We start from the raw sequence: 20,794 nt of genomic DNA on the forward strand, positions 1-20,794 counted from the left end.
CAACAGTAATGAAAAATACTCCTTGTCCGCGGTTAGTGTAGGTTTCTATCGCTTCTATCTTTCCTCAGGAGAATTCAATTTGTTGTCCATCTATTCCCATTAGTTATGTGGATCCTAACAACTGCCTGTCTGCATTGATGGGCTATGATCGGCAGCAGTCTGTCCACCACTTGAGCACTCTGTCCATTAGCCAAATTCTTTGCTATTTCATTATCTATGTGGGTGGGTTCCAGCCCCTACTACTACACTAAACCACAGGCTGCTTTGCCAATAGCCTTATCTCTTGTCTCAGGAGGACTGAATCAGGCGTTCTGTCCAAGCCTGAAATATTTATCACACATAAGTGAAACCACTGTTAGCAGAAGTGAAATATACGCCCCTATTAGCATAAAGGCCTTATAGAAGTGCTGTTTTTTGGGGGGTGGGGTTGCAGTACGTGACATGAACAATATGTAAAGCCCTGTCTAACTGTGTCTCTTGGCTCTGTGGTGGAAACTAGGCTATTGACTGAGTCGGTGTCAGATTTCCCTGCTGCTGCCATTCCTGCTGCAGACACCCAGGGTCTTACATTGATTTTTACAAACCACAGCTCCAGGACAGCTTCAAAGCTTTCAAGACCATAATGACATAATGGATGTGTTGGCCAAGGCCTGTGACATTATAGGTTTATATCTGCGATGCCTCTGATTTCTCTGGAACTATTTTGTGTATTGCTACGAGGCGCTCTGAGCTCCAGGAATAGACTGGCTGGTTGTTTCGCTGCTGTCTATGATTGGTAAAGACTGGAAGACAGAGATAAGTAAGTTTAACAACATTATTTAGTCCGTGTGCAGATTGAGACTGGTCATGAATTTAGTTACACCATATCAGCTGACAAGACTGCAGATGTGATGTTTGGGATATTTGTGTCATCCAGAGTTGGCAGCATTTGCACACACGTGATGTAGTTCAGTAAATGTGAGGTTTTGTTTGTAAACACTGACTGTAGGACACAGTGATCTTGACAGGAGTCATGATCCTCCTGGCACTGTGATCATTATTTATAAACAATCAGGAGTAAAATGTGTGTCGGACATAAGCTGATGATCTTATTTAGAGCAACTTACTATGAATGTTGAGGAAGCTTCAACTACCAGATCACCATTATTACAATCAATCAAAATGATTGCAGAGTAAAAAGGTATGGATTACCAACCACCTTGAGGATAGATTGTGATTTGAGAGCACTATTGATCGCTTTCATCTGATGTCATCAGGTGTCACTCCCATCAGCTCAACAGCTGGTGTATCAGTTGCTTCTTCATTAGTGGTCCAACTACGTTCATTAGGTGCTGCAGAATCAATTTCTGGTTGAGTTAGTTAGCTAACCAGTTCCCTTGAATTTATTTTAAATTTAAAATTGAAATGATGTGTTTATAAGTCTCTGGATGTACTTTCAGTCGTACTGTTAAGACTGACGTTATATATATTATGGAATGATCAGTCAGTAGAGAGGTTTTGCTGTACAGTTTATGTCAAGAAAGCTATTCCACTTTAATTTTGCTCTGTGGGCAATTCTGCAAATGATTGATCCAGGCTGCTTTTTATCGTAACTACATCATGTTTGCATCAATGTGGTGAAGTGCATTGATTTGTAAGGCATTTAATTCACTGGATTAGACAAAGGAATCCATATGCATCTGGTTATTTGGTAACTTAATGGTTTCTCAAAACAATTACCAGAAAATGCACGATATCATAATAAACTTTGTGCTATTACGGTAGAAATTGCAAATGCTGCACACATGTACATATAGCCCACTCCAAGTCTCTGCGTTTGGAACATAAGTATTTTCACAGGTCAGTCATTACATGACACCTTTAAATTAAATGCATTTAATAAATATAACTCATTAAATCCAAATGTAAATTGCATGTACGCCTCAATGAATTCAACTGATTCTTTAATCATGTTTGCACTCTTGTTACCACTTACACTTTGTTATCAGCATGTCACTGACATGAAAGTCATTTGATATTAATATTTTTGTACCTTTGTCCATTTCTTGATTTTTTTTTAGGCACATATTCAGCCCTAGTTCATATGCACACTGGTATTTTTGAAAAATATTTTTTGCCTTTCTTCAGACTGTCTGCACATTATTTAAAAAAGTCTCTGTCCAAATGAAATTGCAACACAACTGAAGTGCTGTTAAGAGCATGGTAAACCAACAGGCAGTGACCAATCGGAAGCCTAAAAGAGCTGTTACTTGAGGTGTACCTGGAGCAGTGACCTACTTAGCACGTTCTGATCCCTCTGTTCCTCAATAAAGTGGAAAAGTAAATGTACAGACTTGCAAAAAGTCCCAGCAGCAAGGTTAGAGCCAACACTATTTTGGCCATGTTGGCCATTGCACAAAATGTTGCCTCATTTGTGTCACTTCAAAAAGGAAATAACAGTGAACACTGACATTACAAGCCACTCTGTTTTGCATGTCAATATGTCAACACTGAAAACAGAGTTTCTGAAAAGGTCTGTCACCAGTGATGAAAACACAGTTTGCGTTTGGAAGACGCAGGGCCAAAATGCATATAAAAGGCTACATACCAATATAATATACCCATGGACATTACAGTGAAATACTCCAGCAGACACATCCTCCTCCTTTCCTCTCACATCTTCCCTTATAATTACATTGACTTAAATCAATTATCTAAGCACTGTGTAGCAAGACACGGTCACTATCCTTGATATAGCACCATTTGTCATCTGCTGGAAGTGGTGCAGAGCCTTTTAAGGATCACTTAAGAAATTGCCTGTAAAGGTAATCAAGCAGCAAGGAAAGTTGGCAATGATTTTTTTTGAGCAGATTAATCTGGAGAAGAGCCCGCTGCTGTTTAAGAGACTGTTTGTTTGTATAGACTTTAATAGTTTCCTTTGAGTTAATGTTAGGTCAGTAAAGGGTTGGGCCCTCCGTACACACAAGATTTGATACATAGACATTTCAGTTTTTTTAGGCCCTTATGCTGTTCGACATGAACTGGGCTTGGTTAAATATTTTCACTCTACTCCAGAGATCAGGTTCACATGAATGCATAGCATTGCTTAAACCATATCCACATGCTTTCACTAGTAGCACATTACATGTTGTATCTGTGCTAGTGACTTCATATTTCTTTGCTGAAGTATTTAATATCATCATCATAAATGTAGACATACATCTTTTATTTGTTTGTCTTTGTAAAAGGGTTTTAAATTAATATATTTCTTCATCTTTTCTGTCAACAAAACTCTTATCCTGTTAAAAATCCAAGGTGACGAGAGATTTCATTTCCCTCATCACAGAATATAAACTTTGCATTTTGCTAATATAAAACCCTAGTGTAAATGCTTAAAAATGGCTAGAATTTGAAAGTGCATGTAAAATGTATTTATTAGAATTTGGTAAGAGTCTTTTCTTTCTGTTACACAGCAGCACTCTTCTTAAGTGTAGTGATTTTAAGCTAATGTGACATAAATGTTTCTGTATATTTCTATATTTATGTTTTTGATTTACATATATTGTGTTTCTCTCATCTCCAGCTCTCTGACAGGATGGCATCACAGGAGGGGGAGGAGCCTCCTCCAAACACACGTCAACCAGATAGTCGTCTAAAGAGCAAGAAGCCGCCCAGCCTTGTAATAGCCATCCCTCCTCCTGAGGAGATGATGTCACGTGACCCAGCAAGACAGGTAGGCTCACCTGACCCTCTCTTTCGCAGCCTGACCCCTTAGACCATATTGTCATCAAGAAGATGTGTTATCACGACGACGAACCACTTTCTGTCATAGTTATGGTGTTAAGCACTTTCCCATGCGTGCCTAGTGCCTGTAAACTGCAATCACTGTACTAGTTATATTTACTGCTGACCATGAATGCAGTTAAGACTGTTTTTATCTTTTAACTGGTTGAAATTTAACTTAATCAAGATCTCAGATCTTTTGTTCAAAGTGTAATGTTTGACAGAATGAAGAAATTACAAAACACAGTTTTCATTAAAAACATATCCGCATGCATTTCTTTTTCTTTCACCTCTGCAATACTTTTTTGGTTATGATTTCGTTGTTAGTATAGCGTTATTGGTCAACAAGTTGTTCTGAAACTGTTGGCCAGTTGATCAGTCAGTCATCTTACAGTGTATTTATTTTAAGTTTTTAAAAAACAAAACAATTTAAATCAGCTGGGGTTTTGAACTCAAGAAAGGCTCAGTATAATGATTTCTAATGCAATCAAAAGGTTGGATTTGAAAATAAAACATGCTCATCAGTGATTATGGGAACTTCAGTTCAGTTTTATTGGTAATGAATTGTAAAACAAGATTTGGTATTTCTTTACATCCTTACAGTAGTTAATGCAAGTCATTTCGCTCAGGAGATGCATGCCTTCATTTCAGAGATATAGTTTGGAGGAAACAAAAAGACTTGCGCTAGTACATTTTTAACTGTTCTTAAGGGATTAAAATATGTATATGGGATATTATGCATGCCCTCTATTCTTATGAAGTTACCATTTGCCCGGGCATGGACGCATTTTGAACAGCTGTCTTGGTGTTAGTGTTTGGGCAAAAGGCCATACGTTTTCCCCCTGTGAGCCCCATGCTTAGAACACAAATGTGGCATTTTAGCTACTCAGAGTAGTAGGTAGTCAGAGTTTAACTGAGTGTTGTACAGTTAAACTGTCCCTAAAGAGCAACAAGTGTAATAAACATGCAAATAAAGTGTGAACTGGGGCGAATACTGTAGCTTTGTTGCTAAGAGAGAGAAAAGAAGAAGCAGGAAGAGGCCCCGTGCTCAGGCTTCTAATTGTGGTTTTTCCATTGCTAAGGGACATTTGAATAACACTAAATTTGGAAATGCTTTGCAACTTGGAAATTTGCCAGGTGTTATTCTATGTGTGCTGTTATAGAGTAATGCAGGAATGAAATTTACTTAAACGCCAACATGGAACATAGCATCATCCTGGTTCCCTCTATAGAAAGCCTATGGGATTATCCCATTGGATTTTGGATTGTTGCAGAAAATAAGCTCTTGGGCAAACAAAAGTTTCTGATACTTAAATGTTTTGTTTCGCAAGACAATCTTCACAAATGCCATTGTTATGGGTTTATTAAGCATAAATGCAATTGCCAGAAGTAAAAAGCTAACAATATGCTATATAAGAAGTACACCACAGTCACATGACTTCAATGCCATCACCATAATGAGGCTACACAGCTGTGTGTGTTGTGATGGAATTCTGTAGTCTCATGTAGCCACTTAAAAACAGTATTTTTAAGACACCTTAAAGCCTCAGTATTTAAGGCTGGGGTGTTTACTGACATGTTTTATGTCACAGAGCAGAACCTGCAAGTCTCTTAAGCTTGTGTTCACCACTTATTTCAGGCTTCTAACCAAAAACCCATTCAATAAACCCATTGACTTCGACATAAGGGAACCGGTTGTGCTAGCTATTTAACTAATTTATGGATTTTAGGACTCATTCCTGCACCACTGTATTGTCGGTTAGTGCTTCCAATAAATATGTCTACCAAAAATCTATCACTTCATTGACTTTTGATTTGCTGACATTTATGTCATTAATCTAAGCCCTTTCCTGTCAAGCCTATAGAGAGATTTGACTACACAAATCCTACATCAGGTATCCAAGATGCAAGAATTTATACGTGCAACCACTGTTTTTTTTTCTGGTAGTAGCTCTCTGATGGCAGAAACCATGTATCTCCATATCCTGACAAGCTGTGCTTCAATCTGAACATGCAGCTCGCTTGCAACTCGCTTCAAGCCTCATTAATTCTCAGAATGACAGCACCATTAGCCTAACCAACTGCAAAGTCACTGCAGGTTAAGATAATGGACTCTCACAGGAATCACTGCACCCCACATAGTTGAAGAACACTATAAACAGCATATGCAAGTAGGTGTTTAAGAGAGCAGAGCCCTCTTAGCAATACCAGACCACACAAAATATTGACTGAACACAGCTGTGTCCACATTAAATGTGCACTTAATCCAAATATCTCAATACTTGGATTTAGTCTTGTTACTAACCCTAAGTATTGCACTCATTGCAATAATAACCTTATGACTTTCTAAACAGTCTTATGATTTAAAAACAGTTTCATCTGTGTCATCTGTTTCATGTGTTCCCTGCAGCCCTGCGATAATTTATTGTGTTTTGTGTTGCTAATTGGCCAATAAAGGCCACAGTAGACCTTTATAATTATCCATGCTGCTGGCTGCTTTATTTAGGTCATTTTAATATTCCTGCAGCTATAATTGCAACACTGATTAATGTGTATGCACTATTCATATTTATTATTCTTTCTTCTTTCCTCTGATAAGCCACTACGACCGTCCCTGAAAAAAAGTGCAAGTGGTCAAGCAACAAGTTCGGTGTCCGAGAGCATCAGTGGAGCCAGAGAAGGTGCAGGAGATGGAGGCTTCTCATTCAGAGACAGAAGAGCAAAGTTTGGAAGACAAACGTCGCTCTCACAAAGCATCCGCAGGTAAGATGAGGAGTTCGTTGTTTGAGTCACGTTCATTATTTTTGTTGATGTTGTTCGGAAATCTTATTACAGTCCAATCTGACAAGTTTTAATCCAAGACACACAATGGATACATTAATCAGCAGCGAGGTCATGAGCCCTTGAAATAAACTACAGGCAAGGCACCCGTTACCAAACATTATACAAGAAATGAAAGTGCTATGCCCTAGAGGTCATTCAACGTCAAGAGTTTAAACAAGTGCACATCCCATCCCCACAGTTCATTCAGCAAAAAGAACAATCCTCTTCAGGATCCCTCTAATGAGTATTTGGTTGTATTGTCAGCATTCAGTAGCAACAATTCCCAAAAGCCCGTCAGAAGTGTTTTAGCCATGAACAGATGATATTCAATAGGGATAGGCATGAGTACACCAGTACATGACGTGGATGTCACTGTTTGTACAAAATAGAGTAATTGCTGGTTGATGTTTTTTTGTAAAAACAAATGCAGCTGCAGATAAAATTCAGTGTTGTCAGTCAGATCTCACTTCATCTAATGTTAGAGACAGAATGGTGATTAGGCATTAGATGATGATTGGAGGCATTTAGACAAAATAAACAAAATGACTGTGCAGTGCAAGCTTTGTAATGTTAAACTTGTCAGAACTAGTTACGTGATTAACTATATGTGCATCAGGTGCAACGGGAAAACAGTAAGGACGAATAACACTGAATTTCTCATCACTCCATTTGCTAGCAGTGTAAGCATGGGCAGAGAAGATGAACCATCTTGTCATGATAATGGTGACTGCACTGTGCAGATATCACTGGCAAATCTTCAAAGAGGCAACCCTAACGCCTACCCACATTTTCACTTGGGTGTACATTTTGGACCCTATCTTATGGTAGATTTTTTTCTGAGTACTCCAGCATAATAATTTAATACAAGTACTCAAATCTTGAAATGACTTAATGCTCATCCCCTCTATTTATTTGTATTCTGTAATACTGAGGCTACCTTCTTCTTTCTGCACCTGCAGGAATACAGCCCAGTGGTTTGGGGTGGGGGAAGACTGTGAGACCAAGCAGCAGGTATGGCACAGGAAGAGCCTTCGCCACTGCAGCCAGCGCTACGGCAAGCTGAAGGCCCAGTACAGAGAGCCTGAGACGGCCACCAGCTTCGACCAGGGCCCAGAGTCACCAGCAACAAGCAGGATGCCCAAGGTATTCTACTGTCAAGAGAGCTTAACATACACACTCTAATTCGGCCATTATTTAAACTCTAGACATTCTGATGTATTTTTATTCAACATAATTTTGTTTAGAAACACCTTTAAAACCTGATCATATTGCACTAATAGACGAAAACATAATATACCATGAAAATAAGTGAAACTGACAGCAAAAAGAAAAGGATGAGACACAGCAGACTCTGAGTCATGGTATATGTCCACTGAGTGTTCCTGTTTCCACTGAATTTTACAACCAATATGTTATAACTGTAATAATTTCCCCACCTATTTGAGTTAAAGTTATGACACTGAGAGACTTCTCTGGAAGGACAGGTGGAAAAAAAATGATCGTAAGAAAAAGAGATTGTGAGGAAAGAAGGAAAAATGTGTCTGGCTTTAATAAAGTAGAGCGCAGTACGGTGACAGACATGGACCATCTGTGCCCCAGATGAATCATGTCAGTCCCTTTAGTCCCTTTCATACTGCTCCACTCATCTACTCATCATCCAGTATTTTGGTTTCCTTTCATTCTGTATCTCGCGCTTACACTCACCTGCTTTTCTGACCCAGCATACTTTCAATTTGGAAGGCCAGTGATAAGAATTTCCATTTAGCACCATTTTTCTTTTTACTCTACACATACACAGACACATTAGAGAGCAACTCTCTCTCAAAGTGTCACATACAGATGTGTAGTAGGGTTTTTTTTGTTGTTATCATGGTAAAAATATTTGTCAGATTGACCCTTGTCTCTGTTTTTGGTAGATTAGGGATCCCCTGGCACGGGGGCGAGCCTTCCGTTGCCCAGATGACATGGACGGGCGCTCCCCGAGGACGCCTCACACTGCTCAGGGGGGTCCTGTCACACCAGGTGTCACCTCACTCAGCTCCTTCACCAGCCAGCGCTCTGGCTACAACCGCTTCCCCAGACGTAAGAGGGAGTCTGTGGCCCGCATGAGCATCCGAGCTGCATCCAACCTGCTGAGGGTGAGTCGGTTACTAGGAAACCATTGTGTGTGTTGGGATGTTTTCCAGATGAAAATGGAGCAGCTAAAGCAGAACTGATCTAAGAAACATGCTGGTGTACTTATATGTGGTGTGTATGTTGATCAGGGTCATAGTGGCTTGGCAGGCTCCCAGACAGGTCGCAGTTTCCCCAAGAGGAGCTTTGTCAGGCCCAGCTGGATGGACGAGGACACCGTGGACTCTGCAGACACGTCAGCGTCGCTCTTCTTCAGCAAGGTCAGCAGCCACACTTCTGTCTTCCAGTCAGTGCCTTGGCAGCAATATCGCTCTTTGCTGTGCATTTCTTTGGCAGTTTTTTAATCTTACATCCTTCCCCATCCTGCCTATGTCAGCAATCCCACTTCTTCAACACTGTGTTCCACTTTCACTACTAATCTCTCATCAGCCTGCTTCTCTTCAGCAACTACATCTTCTTTATTTATCCTTCCCTCCTATGTTCTTTCCATATATCCATACCTAAAAAAAGCCTATTTGTCAAACCTGTCACTGTAAACTTTCTACACATCAAACCTATTAAAATGTATGATGTTGACAGATGTTGATAAAAACTGCTCGTCATCTTAGGTGTCCTGTATTTTCTCCCTTTACAATGTCATCTACAGCAGAAACAGGATTATGTTGTCTAAAATGTCTAAAAACATACAGTATGAGGCCTGGCTGCTAATTACTTACTGCTCTGTGTTTTTTTTTTTTTAAATCTCTGTGCACTTCCTCTGTGACCTCCATGGCCTCGGCTGCATAGGTTGATGCCCATGATGAGTTTTACTCTATGGCTGATGACGTATTTGAATCGCCTCCCATGTCTGCAGCTTTTGCTCCCAGCGATCAGCCTGACCTGAAATTCCCGAGCCTGTGAGTAAATACATAACCAAAAACATCTGAACACCTTTATAAAGTCACTGAAATGGTTTCACTGATACTCCTATATTCTTGTGTCAGTTTATTCAACAATCCTTGTTTGGCCTCACACAAGTGTGGCCAAATAAGGTGTTCCAGCTTTTAATCATCAAGACCTCATTAAATATGAGGCTTGAGTTCTGCCAAATAGGTGTGGCTGTTAAAGATGTAGTCAGCAACCTTTATAAAAGAAATGCGGTTGTGAATCATTTCAATCGCTGCTCAAGAACTGTGGGCAAACTAGGCCGCGGTGAACAGATACAAATCAAGATTCTGTTTCTGCTTTACCTATTTCACGCCTCAAATGTTTTCCAAAAACATATTTTAGTGCACTGTTAAGCTGTAAAATGAAAAAGTTTGTGACCCAACCACCATGTTAGAAACAGTCAAGCCATAAAAAAAACACCTACCAGCTGGAGCAAACTTTGTCATTTTGCAACTTAACAGTATACTAAAATATGTTTCTGAAAACATTTAAGGTGAGTAATAGACAAAGCAGTAACAGAATCTTCATTCATATTTGATCAGCGCAGCCTTTTTGACAATTTGACTGCAGCTCATGAGCAGCGATTGACATGATTGACAGCTGCATTAGAGTCTCCTGGCTGTGATTGGTTGCTTTTGTGGAGCCACAGTAGATTTTAGCAAATGCCATCAGAAGCAGTAATAAGAGGATGAAGGACATGATTTCTCTCTTTTTAATGTACTACTATCAGAGTATAATGACAGTTTCAGCAAAATGACTGAATGGAAGTTTTTTTTTTTTATAAAAGTGACAAACTGTAGCTTTAAGTCCATGCGTCAGTATACAGCCTACAACAAAAGCAGGATTGACAAATATTCTTGTGATATTTTTTTATTGCATTTTGTGTGCAGTTGTTTACCTTGTCTTTTCTGCTCATCTGTTTAAACCCCACCTTTCTGCTCCCACCACCACTCTTACCTCACCCTCTTTCTCGCCACTTTTCCATTTCTTTAATGGCTTTATCCTAACCCCAGTAAGGACGTATCTCGAACACCCAGGACACCAACAGTAGCTCCAGAAAAGACCCGTCCTCGTCGGGGTGGTCGCATCGCCTCCCAAGTTAAGCACTTTGCATTTGACAAACACAAGCGTCAGTACGGGATGGGCGTCGTGGGTAAGTGGCTGAACCGCCACTACCGCCGCAGCCTCAGCAGCAACGTCCAGAAGCAGCTGGACGACTTCCACAGCCACAGGTTAGGAATGAGCAGATGTGCACGAACATACTAGTGGATTATTCACAAACTTAACATAATTAACTTGTAGATGTCAGTCAGCACGAGAAAACTAACCAGTGGGATCAGCTACTTGTGCTTTAGAATGCTTAAGAGCTGTAAATTTGAGGTCTTTTATGCATAGTTATTTGACTAAAGACACATTTTTTCATTTTAATGTTAAGTTTGATAGCAGGACTGACACAGCGTTGACTTGTTATGATTTTCACCTTATTTACAGTGGTTCTCTCTGTGTATTACAGGCCCTACTTTTCCTACTGGATCACGTTTGTCCATATAGTCATCACTTTGCTGGCCTGTTGTACATACGGATTTGCCCCTGTGGGGTTTGCACAACATTCTACGTCTGAACTGGTGAGCCAAGCTCAAAACTTAAAGGCATACTGTGAGTTTGAAATCTTTTGACACGATTAATTGCGTTTTACTACCAAAAAGAGGTATGCATCCTGCTGTTTGTTGTGTCAAAGTGCTTGGTTAATGCTTTTTGTGTAGAAGCTATGCTATTTGGATACACTTACGCACTCTGCTCAATCAATACACGGCTGAAAGCATTAAATATTGAAAGCAACATAAAAAGCGATCTCTCTCTTCTTTTTTTTAATCCAAGCAAACATATCATCAAACACAAAGATGCATTTAAGAGACAAACTGTTTTTAATTATCTGTAACTCACAAATCATAAATAAAAGTATACCTTTGATGTTTTGGAACCTCCATTTAATATATTTTGCAGATCTATTTCTGACTATGTGACTCTGTCGCCCTCTGTAGGTGCTGAAGAACAAAGGCATTTATGAGAGTGTCAAATATATCCAACAGGAAAACTTCTGGATTGGTCCGAGCTCTGTGAGTCTCTTTGTGGTCTCATTTTAGCTGCTTCATTACGCTGTATGTTTTTCAGTTTGTACTTAGATGGGCACGTGCATTAGATTAGATTGGATTTTTATGTCCAAAACCTCAGGGAACTCGTACCTATAATGTGGTTTGCTTCTATCTAAAATGAAAAGATTGCAAGTAATTCACCTTAGTTTATTAGTTTATATGACAGGGACTGTGCATATTAAAGAACATTGCTGCATACAGTACCAGTCAAAGGTTTGGACACACCTTCTCATCTAATAGTTTTTCTTTATTTTTATCATTTTCTACATCGTAAATGAATACTGGAGACATCAAAACTATGAAAGAACACCTATGGGATTATATAGTGAACAAAAAGTGTCAACTAAACCAGAACATGTTTTATATTTTAGATTCTTCAAAGTAGCCACCTTTTGCCTTTATGACAGCTTTGCAAACTTCTGACATTCTCTCATATAGATTCAAGAGATAGTCACCTGGAAGGGTTTTCAGTTAACAGGTGTGCCCTCTCAAGAGCTAATTTGTGGAATTCCTTAATGTGTTTGAAACCATCAGTTGTGTTGTGCAGAGGTACGGTGGGCACACACTTCTATACAGTGAAAAGCCCTATTCAACTACTGTTCTAATCCATATTGTGGCAAGAGCTACTCAACTAAGTAAAGAGAAATGACAGTCCATCATTGCTGTAAGACATGAAGAAAATTTCAAGAACTTTGGATGTATCCTCAAGTGCAGTCGCTAAAACCATCAAACCCTATGATGAAACGGACTCTCATGAGGACCGCCCCAGGAAAGGAAGACCAAGAGCTACCTCTGCTGTAGAGGATAAATTCATTAGAGTTACCAGCCTCAGAAACTGCAAATTAACAGCATCTCAGATTAGAGCCCACATCAATGCATCACAGAGTTCAAGTAGCAGACACATCTCAACATCAAATGTTGAGAGGAGACTGCATGAGTCAGGCCTTTATGGTCGAATTGCTACAAAGAAGCCACTACTGAGGAAGAACAACAACAAGAAGAGGCATGTTTGGGCCAAGGAACACAAGGAATGGACATTAGACCACTGGAAATCTGTACTTTGGATGAGTCCAAATTTGAGATTTTTGGTTCTACCTGGCATGTCTTTGTGAGACGCAGAAAGGGTGAGCGGATGGTTTCTACATGTGTGGTTCCCACCGTGAAGCATGGCGGAGGAAGTGTGATGGCGTGGGGGTGCTTTGCTGATGACACAGTTGGGGATTTATTCAAAATTCAAGGCACACTTAACCAGCATGGCTACCACAGCTTCCTGCAGCGACATGCCATCCCATCTGGTTTGCGATTGGTGGGACCATCATTTGGTTTTCAACAGGACAATGACCCGAAAGACACCTCCAGGCTATGTAAAGGCTATTTGACCACGAAGGAGAGTGATGGAGTGCTGCATCAGATGACCTGGCCTCCACAATCACCTGACCTAAACCAAATTGAGATGGTTTGGGATGAGTTGGACTGCAGAGTGAAGGCAAAGCAGCCAACAAGTGCTCAGCACCTCTGGGAACTCCTTCAAGACTGTTTGAAAACCCTTCCAGGTGACTATCTCATAAACCTGATCGAGAGAATGTCAGAAGTGTGCAAAGCTGTCATAAGGGCAAAAGGTGGCTACTTTGAAGAATCTAAAATATAAAATATTCTGGTTTGTTTGACACTTCTTGTTTACTACATAATCCCATATGTGTTCTTTAATAGTTTTGATGTCTCCAGTATTAATTTACGATGTAAAAAATGATAAAAAAATAAAGAAAAACCATTGGATGAGAAGGTGTGTCCAAACTTTGATGTTACCACAGAGCCTAAAAGTAAAAGAACAAAACAAAAAAAAAATGAAAAGATAAAACATAATTATTGAAACAGGGTGCCAGCACTTTCCCTTTTTGTGTCACAGTCTAGTGTGTCACTTGGGTGAAACCGGACACTTTCTGCCTTGTGTGATGCAGGGTTACACCTTCATAAATGCGTGACTTTATCACTTACTGCATTTCCTGTCATATGCTGGTGTTCTCATCAAGCTTTAGCCTTAGTCTTCGCCCACACTGGCTTTAGTGACATTTTTTCCCCACAGTCTACAAAGTTATTTCCTTAAAAATGTAAGATATATACAGATGGTTTTTTATACAGATATTTTTTCCTGCATTAAAATGTGAGATCTCACTGGACAAAGTCTCAAGTAGTCAGTCCTGCACGCACTTTTTTAAGACTTATTAAAACACTGAAACATGTAATCTACATCTAGAAATAACACATGCAAGGAGGAGTGGATTTTATGGTTTTGGGTTTTATGGTGTGTGGGTTGCCGTGTTTGTGTGTCTTTACATAATTTGCTCCACTTTTCAGGATGACCTGATCCACCTGGGAGCCAAGTTCTCACCATGCATCCGTCAGGACACACAGATAGTCAGTCTGATCCAGAAGGCCAAAGATCAGGAGAGAGAGTCCGGCTGCTGCGTTCAGAATGACAACTCGGGATGTGTGCAGACCCACAGCTCCGACTGCTCTGTAAGCAGTTCATCTGCACCTTCTTACTGGTCATATAAGTTCTGCGATAGAGAAACCTTGCTTCAGTTTAAGAAAGAAGTCATGCAAAGCCCATGGATATGCGCAAGAAGTTGCAATTGAAAACCTCAAAAGGAAATTCAGTATGCTAAAATTACACACACTTATAGCCACAGACAAGACAAAAAACACACTCTTTAACACACACCTCCACATGAAGTTATTATCTGTAAGCATCTTATCTCCATTCTTTGCATACCTCCTCATAGTTTTTGCCATTACACAAATTATATTAGTCAAAAGTCTTAAGGTGTAAGTGCAACAAGATTTAAATGTTACATTCACTTTTCTCAATAAAAAGATATTTCTAAGTCGCTTGTAGGTAAAAGTTAAGATATATTAAGATTTAACTGATATTTATATGCTTTACAATGGCTACACAAAACATTTACTCTTCTGTTTAATATTTATTTCCCTTGTTATTCCAAGAAACAAATGCTAACATTGAAAACAAAAATAACTGTGCAGGAGACGCTGGCCACCTTCATTAAATGGAGCAACGAGCAGGTGGACATCCCCAGGTCCTCTGGTTCTGTTTGTCACCAGGATCCCAGGTGAGAATATGCATTTGATAATTATGCCACTTGACATTAGAACACTTGAGACACTGACACATCGGGGCGATTTTTCTTCGCATGTTAACTGCACATCAATATATATTTTTTGAGGTGGGTACCCTCACACAGACAGTGAATATTAAGTGGTGATGTAATTTTTTTAATTAGATTAGTATTTTTCAGAGCTTTCACACTGTAAATAATGGCATCAACCAATCACAGTACGCCTATAATTATGACGATTATAAAACAGTATGATGCGTCTGTAATCCAAACAAAGGCAGTAATACTGTATTGCTTTTGTCAAGCTTAACAAAAGCAGAGCATACCAGATCCACTTCCTCTGTTCTTACCTTTCACAATAAAAGCCCAAGACACAAACACTTTGTAAATTTTTTACAGAGAGACCTCAGACTCACTCAGAGCATTTTTGCTTAAAGGAATAAAACAGCTTACAGTACATTAGGCTGTACAACAACTTACCTCGGACAGACTGACAGAACCTGCTCTGGGTTAGCATGGTAGTTGTCACAAATTTGCATCACTGGAGTATTAGTATCAAAACCTTTATACTTAACAAAATGTTGGAACTGTCGCAAGTTTGCATCGCTGCTGGTATGAATAGTTTTGATTTTTGTGTTGTTCATTTGTGACGACCCCAGTTTGTAAAGGCCGTAAGTATTAATACAAATCAAGTAAGTTGTCATTGTGGTTTTTTAAGTGCCAAAGTTTGATTTTCATTTCATGTCTTTTTTTTGTCCTTGTGCGTTGCATGTTGTGATCAGAGTGTGTGAGGAGCCTGCCTCTGCAGAGCCTCATACATGGCCGGATGACATCACCCAGTGGCCGGTGAGGGACACTGCTACTCATTTGAAAATGAATTTTCTATGCTAGCTTTCTTCAAAACATTTTTTTAATGCTGCTTTCTGTGTCTGAGATCTACACCACAAGTCAAATAAAGACATGGACTATTGTGCAGTATGTCTGTGTAAAGGCTCATTGTTTGTTCTTCATCAGGTGTGTACATATCCCAAGCAGTGGAACCACACAGGCTACACACACATGGACTGTAACATCAAGGGACGGCCTTGCTGCATAGGAACTAAGGGCAGGTGAGACATGTGGGCTGGAAGTTGTTTATTGGCTTCAAGGCCTGCAGATATCATCGTCTACATACTGTCCCACTGTTTACCCGATGCATTGTGACTTCATCTGGAGAAAATTTGAACTGCATTTTGCTTGTCCATCCTGTAGATGTGAGATCACGACCAGAGAATTTTGCGCTTTCATGCATGGTTACTTCCACGAGGAGGCCACACTCTGCTCTCAGGTAGTGTGTGCGCGCATGTGTTATGTGCGTGTGTTTGTTAGCGTATCAGTATATTTCTTAACCCTTCTTTCTTATTATATTTCTTAATACTTCTCTTGTGCAGGTCCACTGTCTACATGATGTGTGTGGCTTGTTGCCCTTCCTCAATCCCGATGTTCCTGATCAGTTCTACCGTCTCTGGCTCTCTCTCTTCCTCCATGCTGGGTATGCACCACACCCTCCAAAAACATCCCTACACAAAGGTTGAATATCCCACAAAGTAAATATTTTAAATACATTTAGGTGCATCTCTTAAATTTTTTATTTCTTTTTTTAAATTTGTTTTATTTTCTGGGTTTCAGCTGAGTCAGACATTCAAGTATAGATGTAACCACTGCAAAAGTAACACTTCATAGCTGCTTAATGGCATGGAGAGAATGTTTAATATGCTTTGACAAAGTGTAAAGCCTATTACGCTGAGTCAATGAGCCATTTCAGTCGTTTGCAATGATTACCGAGCGTGGTTTCATTGTCAGCATCCTTCAGGATCCAAACTAAATGAAATATTTTGAAATAAGGCCCCAGTGAGCTGCTCACTCACATGCATACTGATGCTTAGTGCTAATACTAGGCACATGGGAAATCCCTCAGGTCCGCTCTTTAAACAAGCAAATAGGCAATGGAAGCTTTTGGGAAAATTTTCAGACGTTTGCAGTGTGCGTAAAAAATGCATATTTGATGCAATGCACTAATTAAATTATCAGCAGACTGCACAGATGTGTAATTCTATGATGTGTGTGTGTGTGTGTGTGTAGGCTGCTACACTGCGTGGTGTCGGTGGTGTTCCAGATGACCATACTGAGAGACCTGGAGAAGCTGGCAGGTTGGGTCCGTATCTCCATCATTTACATCCTCAGCGGTATCACTGGAAACCTCGCCTCCGCCCTGTTCCTGCCCTACAGAGCTGAGGTGAGTTCTTCACATAAATTCTTACACACGCATAAAATGCACACAAACTAATAAAATGAACACATTATACAGTAGACTGAAAAGCCTGCAGGTGCTAACTTGGGACGCTTGCACACTTACTGTTTTGGCAGTTGATCTGGCATACAGACTGTAGCAGGATTATTAAATTGTTAGCAAGATGACAGATAGGCGTTGTTGGTCTTTCTGAGATCAGCTTCCCAGTGGGGAGGTCCCCCGAGAACCAGTCGTTCCTTGTTCTTGTATCGTGGAAAGTTTGGTTTTTTAAACTATGAAAAAGTGCCACAGGTCAGACATTGCCTAATAACATCAGCTCTTCTTGCCATGTCTACAAGCAGTAGTAGAAAAACTGTTTCCTCTTTTTGTAAACTTACCTTTTTTAACCTATCTGTGTGTATAGGTAATAGTAAATAGTAATAGTATAAAAGTAGTAAGGGCACTTTGAAGAAAGTCTTTTTTTAATCAGACCTGACTACCAAACTGACAACTTCACATGATAAGACTCATGCACATATATATATTCACATGCCCCCTTTAACTGAGTATGGATGTATTCAAGCATTATATCTCTATACTATCTATCTATCTATCTATCTATCTATCTATCTATCTATATCTATATCTATATCTATATATATATATATATATATATATATATATATATATATATCCACATACTCTGTTGTCTTATTCTTTATGTACATATATGTAAGGCAAGATAATTTGCTGTAACTTTCCAGGCTCACAAACTTAAGGAGAACCTGAGAAGAGGAAAAACAGCTTATCTTTCAAAGAGATTTTCAATACAAGCTGATTTATTCATTAGTTAAGCACTCACATGCACACAGTCAATACATGCATGTCATACTGATCTCTGAGCTTTTCAAATGTCTGGGATGTTAAGCTGTGAGGCAAACGTGAGACATGGACCTATGCTCTTAACATCCAAAATCCTGTAACATTCTTTGAATGAATTTAAGACCCAAAGCTGCTGCCTTCAACAGTCAGACTGTTGGTACATGATGCTTTTTTCTTTTCGGTGCCATTGCTTTATTTGGACTTAATAGCTGCTAAATCTGGTCTGAATGTGACACATGAACCAAGACACCAACAGTTTTTGTTACAAAATGTTTATTGAAAGCTAAAAATTTTCAGCACATTTCCACTGTAAGTTTGTCTGCTATTCCCACTTAGTGGCTTAGCTCAGCTTACCTTGGCTCACTTACTTGAGGGGAGAGTTTTTCATTCTGGGGATTATTAGAGCAGACGTGACTGCTACCATCTAGAACGGTCTGGAGGGGCACTGGAAACACCTCATGGAGAAAATTAGCTTACATGGACAACACATTATGCAAATTATGAGACCACTTTTCTGTAGCTTAGTCATCCATATGTAGAGAGCAGTGTCATCCAGCCGAGGGTTAACCACATCACCACGATTTGTTAGTTTTAGACTACAAGTCTCTAACCACCTCTCAAAAATTAAAATAAATGTATAAGAAACATGAAGCATGAAAAGAACTTGTACTGACAGTCACCAACAGAGACCAGAACTTGGTTTTGATTCTGTCGGCAGCAACTTGTCTTGAATAAATAGATGAACCAAATAGTAAACAGGAACATGATACCCCGCTGCACAAACAAAGACTGGCACCTGTAGAATATCAGATTTAACAAGAAAATCATTATCACTGTACCAACAAATAATCAGTCAGGACTTCACATATTAGCACATCATATGAGTTACCAGCATGCTTTTTTGATGTCTCTGCAATGTTAAACAAAAGTAGCTAAAACTGAGTGAGTGTTTAAAAAGAAACAAACATTTTCAATGATACATTTTGCCAAACGTGAAAGTCGCATATAGTTAAATGGATACAGCCACAGATTGTATAAAAGAAATGGTTGTAGCCACTGTGACGTCACCCATTGGTTGATGGACGACTGTTTTGAAGTCTCAAGTTTGGCATTTTCTTAATTTTCTTGTTTATTTTTTTTATTTATTTTTTTTGGGTGGCAGAAGTGCTCATATTTGGAAGAAAGGGTGGAGCTGTGGAGACGCGAGGGGAGGATCTTATTGAGAACCCTGCTTTATTGTCTATGGGGTCATAATTTAATAAATGAACTTTATGTTGTATTAAATAAGACTTGAAACTAGCAATTGAGACCATAAAGTTATCAGGAAAACGTTTACTGAGGTAATAAATCAAGTGAGAAGTCAGGTCATTTTCTCACTGACTTACACACTATTGGACTTCTTTTTGCAACCAGTGGAGTTATCTCCTGCTGCTCATTAGAAAGAATGTAGGTTTAAGGTACTTCCACATTGGCTTCACGTTTCAGACGAGGAGACTACGTCCAATTCTTTTATACAGTCTATGTATTCATCTGTCAAAAGAAAAATCCTAAAGAGACAAAAGGAAACTGTCTCGAGAAAAGGCTAAAAGACAAAAACTTGAGAACCTTGCACACACGATATGATTTCTGCTGACGTGGACCTGTCTTCACACCTGCAGGATGAAGCTTTATGTGTTTTATTTAAACATTGTTACCCTAATTAATCCACTGATGCTGTTGGAAACTTTGCTGATCGAAAGCTGAAGCAATCCTCTCGGCACACAAGATTAAGTTGGTGAGTGTCTGAGAGAGGGTGGTTGCTTAGTCAACTCCACTAATTAGGTTGATGTCAGCACACATTTTTAAAACACTCTGATCACTCGTAGTCTTTTTATCTTCTCTTTGTGAGTGACTCACATTAGACACACGTTTATGCCATACATACAGGGAGATTATATTAGAATAAGGCCGGAGATCATCTGGTATCTAATACACATGAAAATGTATTAGCCATCATTTCCGAAAGCATAACAAGCTGGAAACTGCAACAATGCCTTTGTCTGTTCTTGATGTAACTTGACCCTTATAAAAGTTTGTAAATCAAAGAATAATCTTTGCAAATAAAACAAACATGTTTATCCGTGCAAATTACTCAGCGGACGAAAAGAACACAGTCTGGATTACCTACTTTTTACTGGCACGTCTGTTCTCTTCAGTGTGTCTGTATATCCAACTTTCCCCTTTCAGAGATTAGACTAATGCCATTGTGTGAGTTCACAAAGGCCACTGCTACGGTACTTACTGAGTGGGATTACATTTTTCTTTTCAACAAAAACAATTGTTGGAAAAGACGAGACTTGTCTGCTGATGCCTCTGTTCTGTACACCTTTGTGAACTCAAAGGCTCCTCCTGGCACACCTATGAAAGAGTCAGCTGTAAGAGTTAATGGACAAATGTGGTCGGTAAGGAAAACAAACCCTCAATTCTTAAATAATGACAGATTTTATTTTGCCTTTGTATTTATGTCCTCGAGACGTCTGTTAACTTCGTCGTGAATCGACACCAGGTGCTCTCATCTGATAATGTAGTGGTGTGACATGAGGTGGATGTCAGAATGACGTACCTTGACGTGAGAGACAGAAATCCCACCACCCAGCTCTGCTTAGCACCGACCAGCTCACAGCTCTTCACACACCAGGAATAACCAGAGGAAGCACATGCGAGGCACAACA

At 39.6% G+C, this 20,794-nt stretch overlaps 1 protein-coding gene across 1 annotated transcript in view; it reads left to right on the forward strand.

Moving 5' to 3' along the window:
* The window catches only part of LOC121941850 (inactive rhomboid protein 2-like), a 38,626-nt gene that overhangs the window by 12,216 nt on the left and 5,616 nt on the right, over nucleotides 1-20,794 (forward strand). Inside the window, 16 exon segments of the mRNA XM_042484756.1 lie at nucleotides 3,563-3,712; nucleotides 6,362-6,525; nucleotides 7,545-7,728; nucleotides 8,502-8,723; nucleotides 8,850-8,978; nucleotides 9,505-9,614; nucleotides 10,659-10,877; nucleotides 11,159-11,270; nucleotides 11,688-11,762; nucleotides 14,154-14,315; nucleotides 14,841-14,926; nucleotides 15,715-15,778; nucleotides 15,947-16,041; nucleotides 16,184-16,259; nucleotides 16,363-16,463; nucleotides 17,054-17,207. Coding sequence (XP_042340690.1) covers nucleotides 3,575-3,712; nucleotides 6,362-6,525; nucleotides 7,545-7,728; nucleotides 8,502-8,723; nucleotides 8,850-8,978; nucleotides 9,505-9,614; nucleotides 10,659-10,877; nucleotides 11,159-11,270; nucleotides 11,688-11,762; nucleotides 14,154-14,315; nucleotides 14,841-14,926; nucleotides 15,715-15,778; nucleotides 15,947-16,041; nucleotides 16,184-16,259; nucleotides 16,363-16,463; nucleotides 17,054-17,207 — 2,091 coding nt within the window. The 5' untranslated portion in view covers nucleotides 3,563-3,574.

Source organism: Plectropomus leopardus, chromosome 4, assembly GCF_008729295.1.
Source record: "Plectropomus leopardus isolate mb chromosome 4, YSFRI_Pleo_2.0, whole genome shotgun sequence".
NCBI classification, from domain to species: domain Eukaryota; kingdom Metazoa; phylum Chordata; class Actinopteri; order Perciformes; family Serranidae; genus Plectropomus; species Plectropomus leopardus.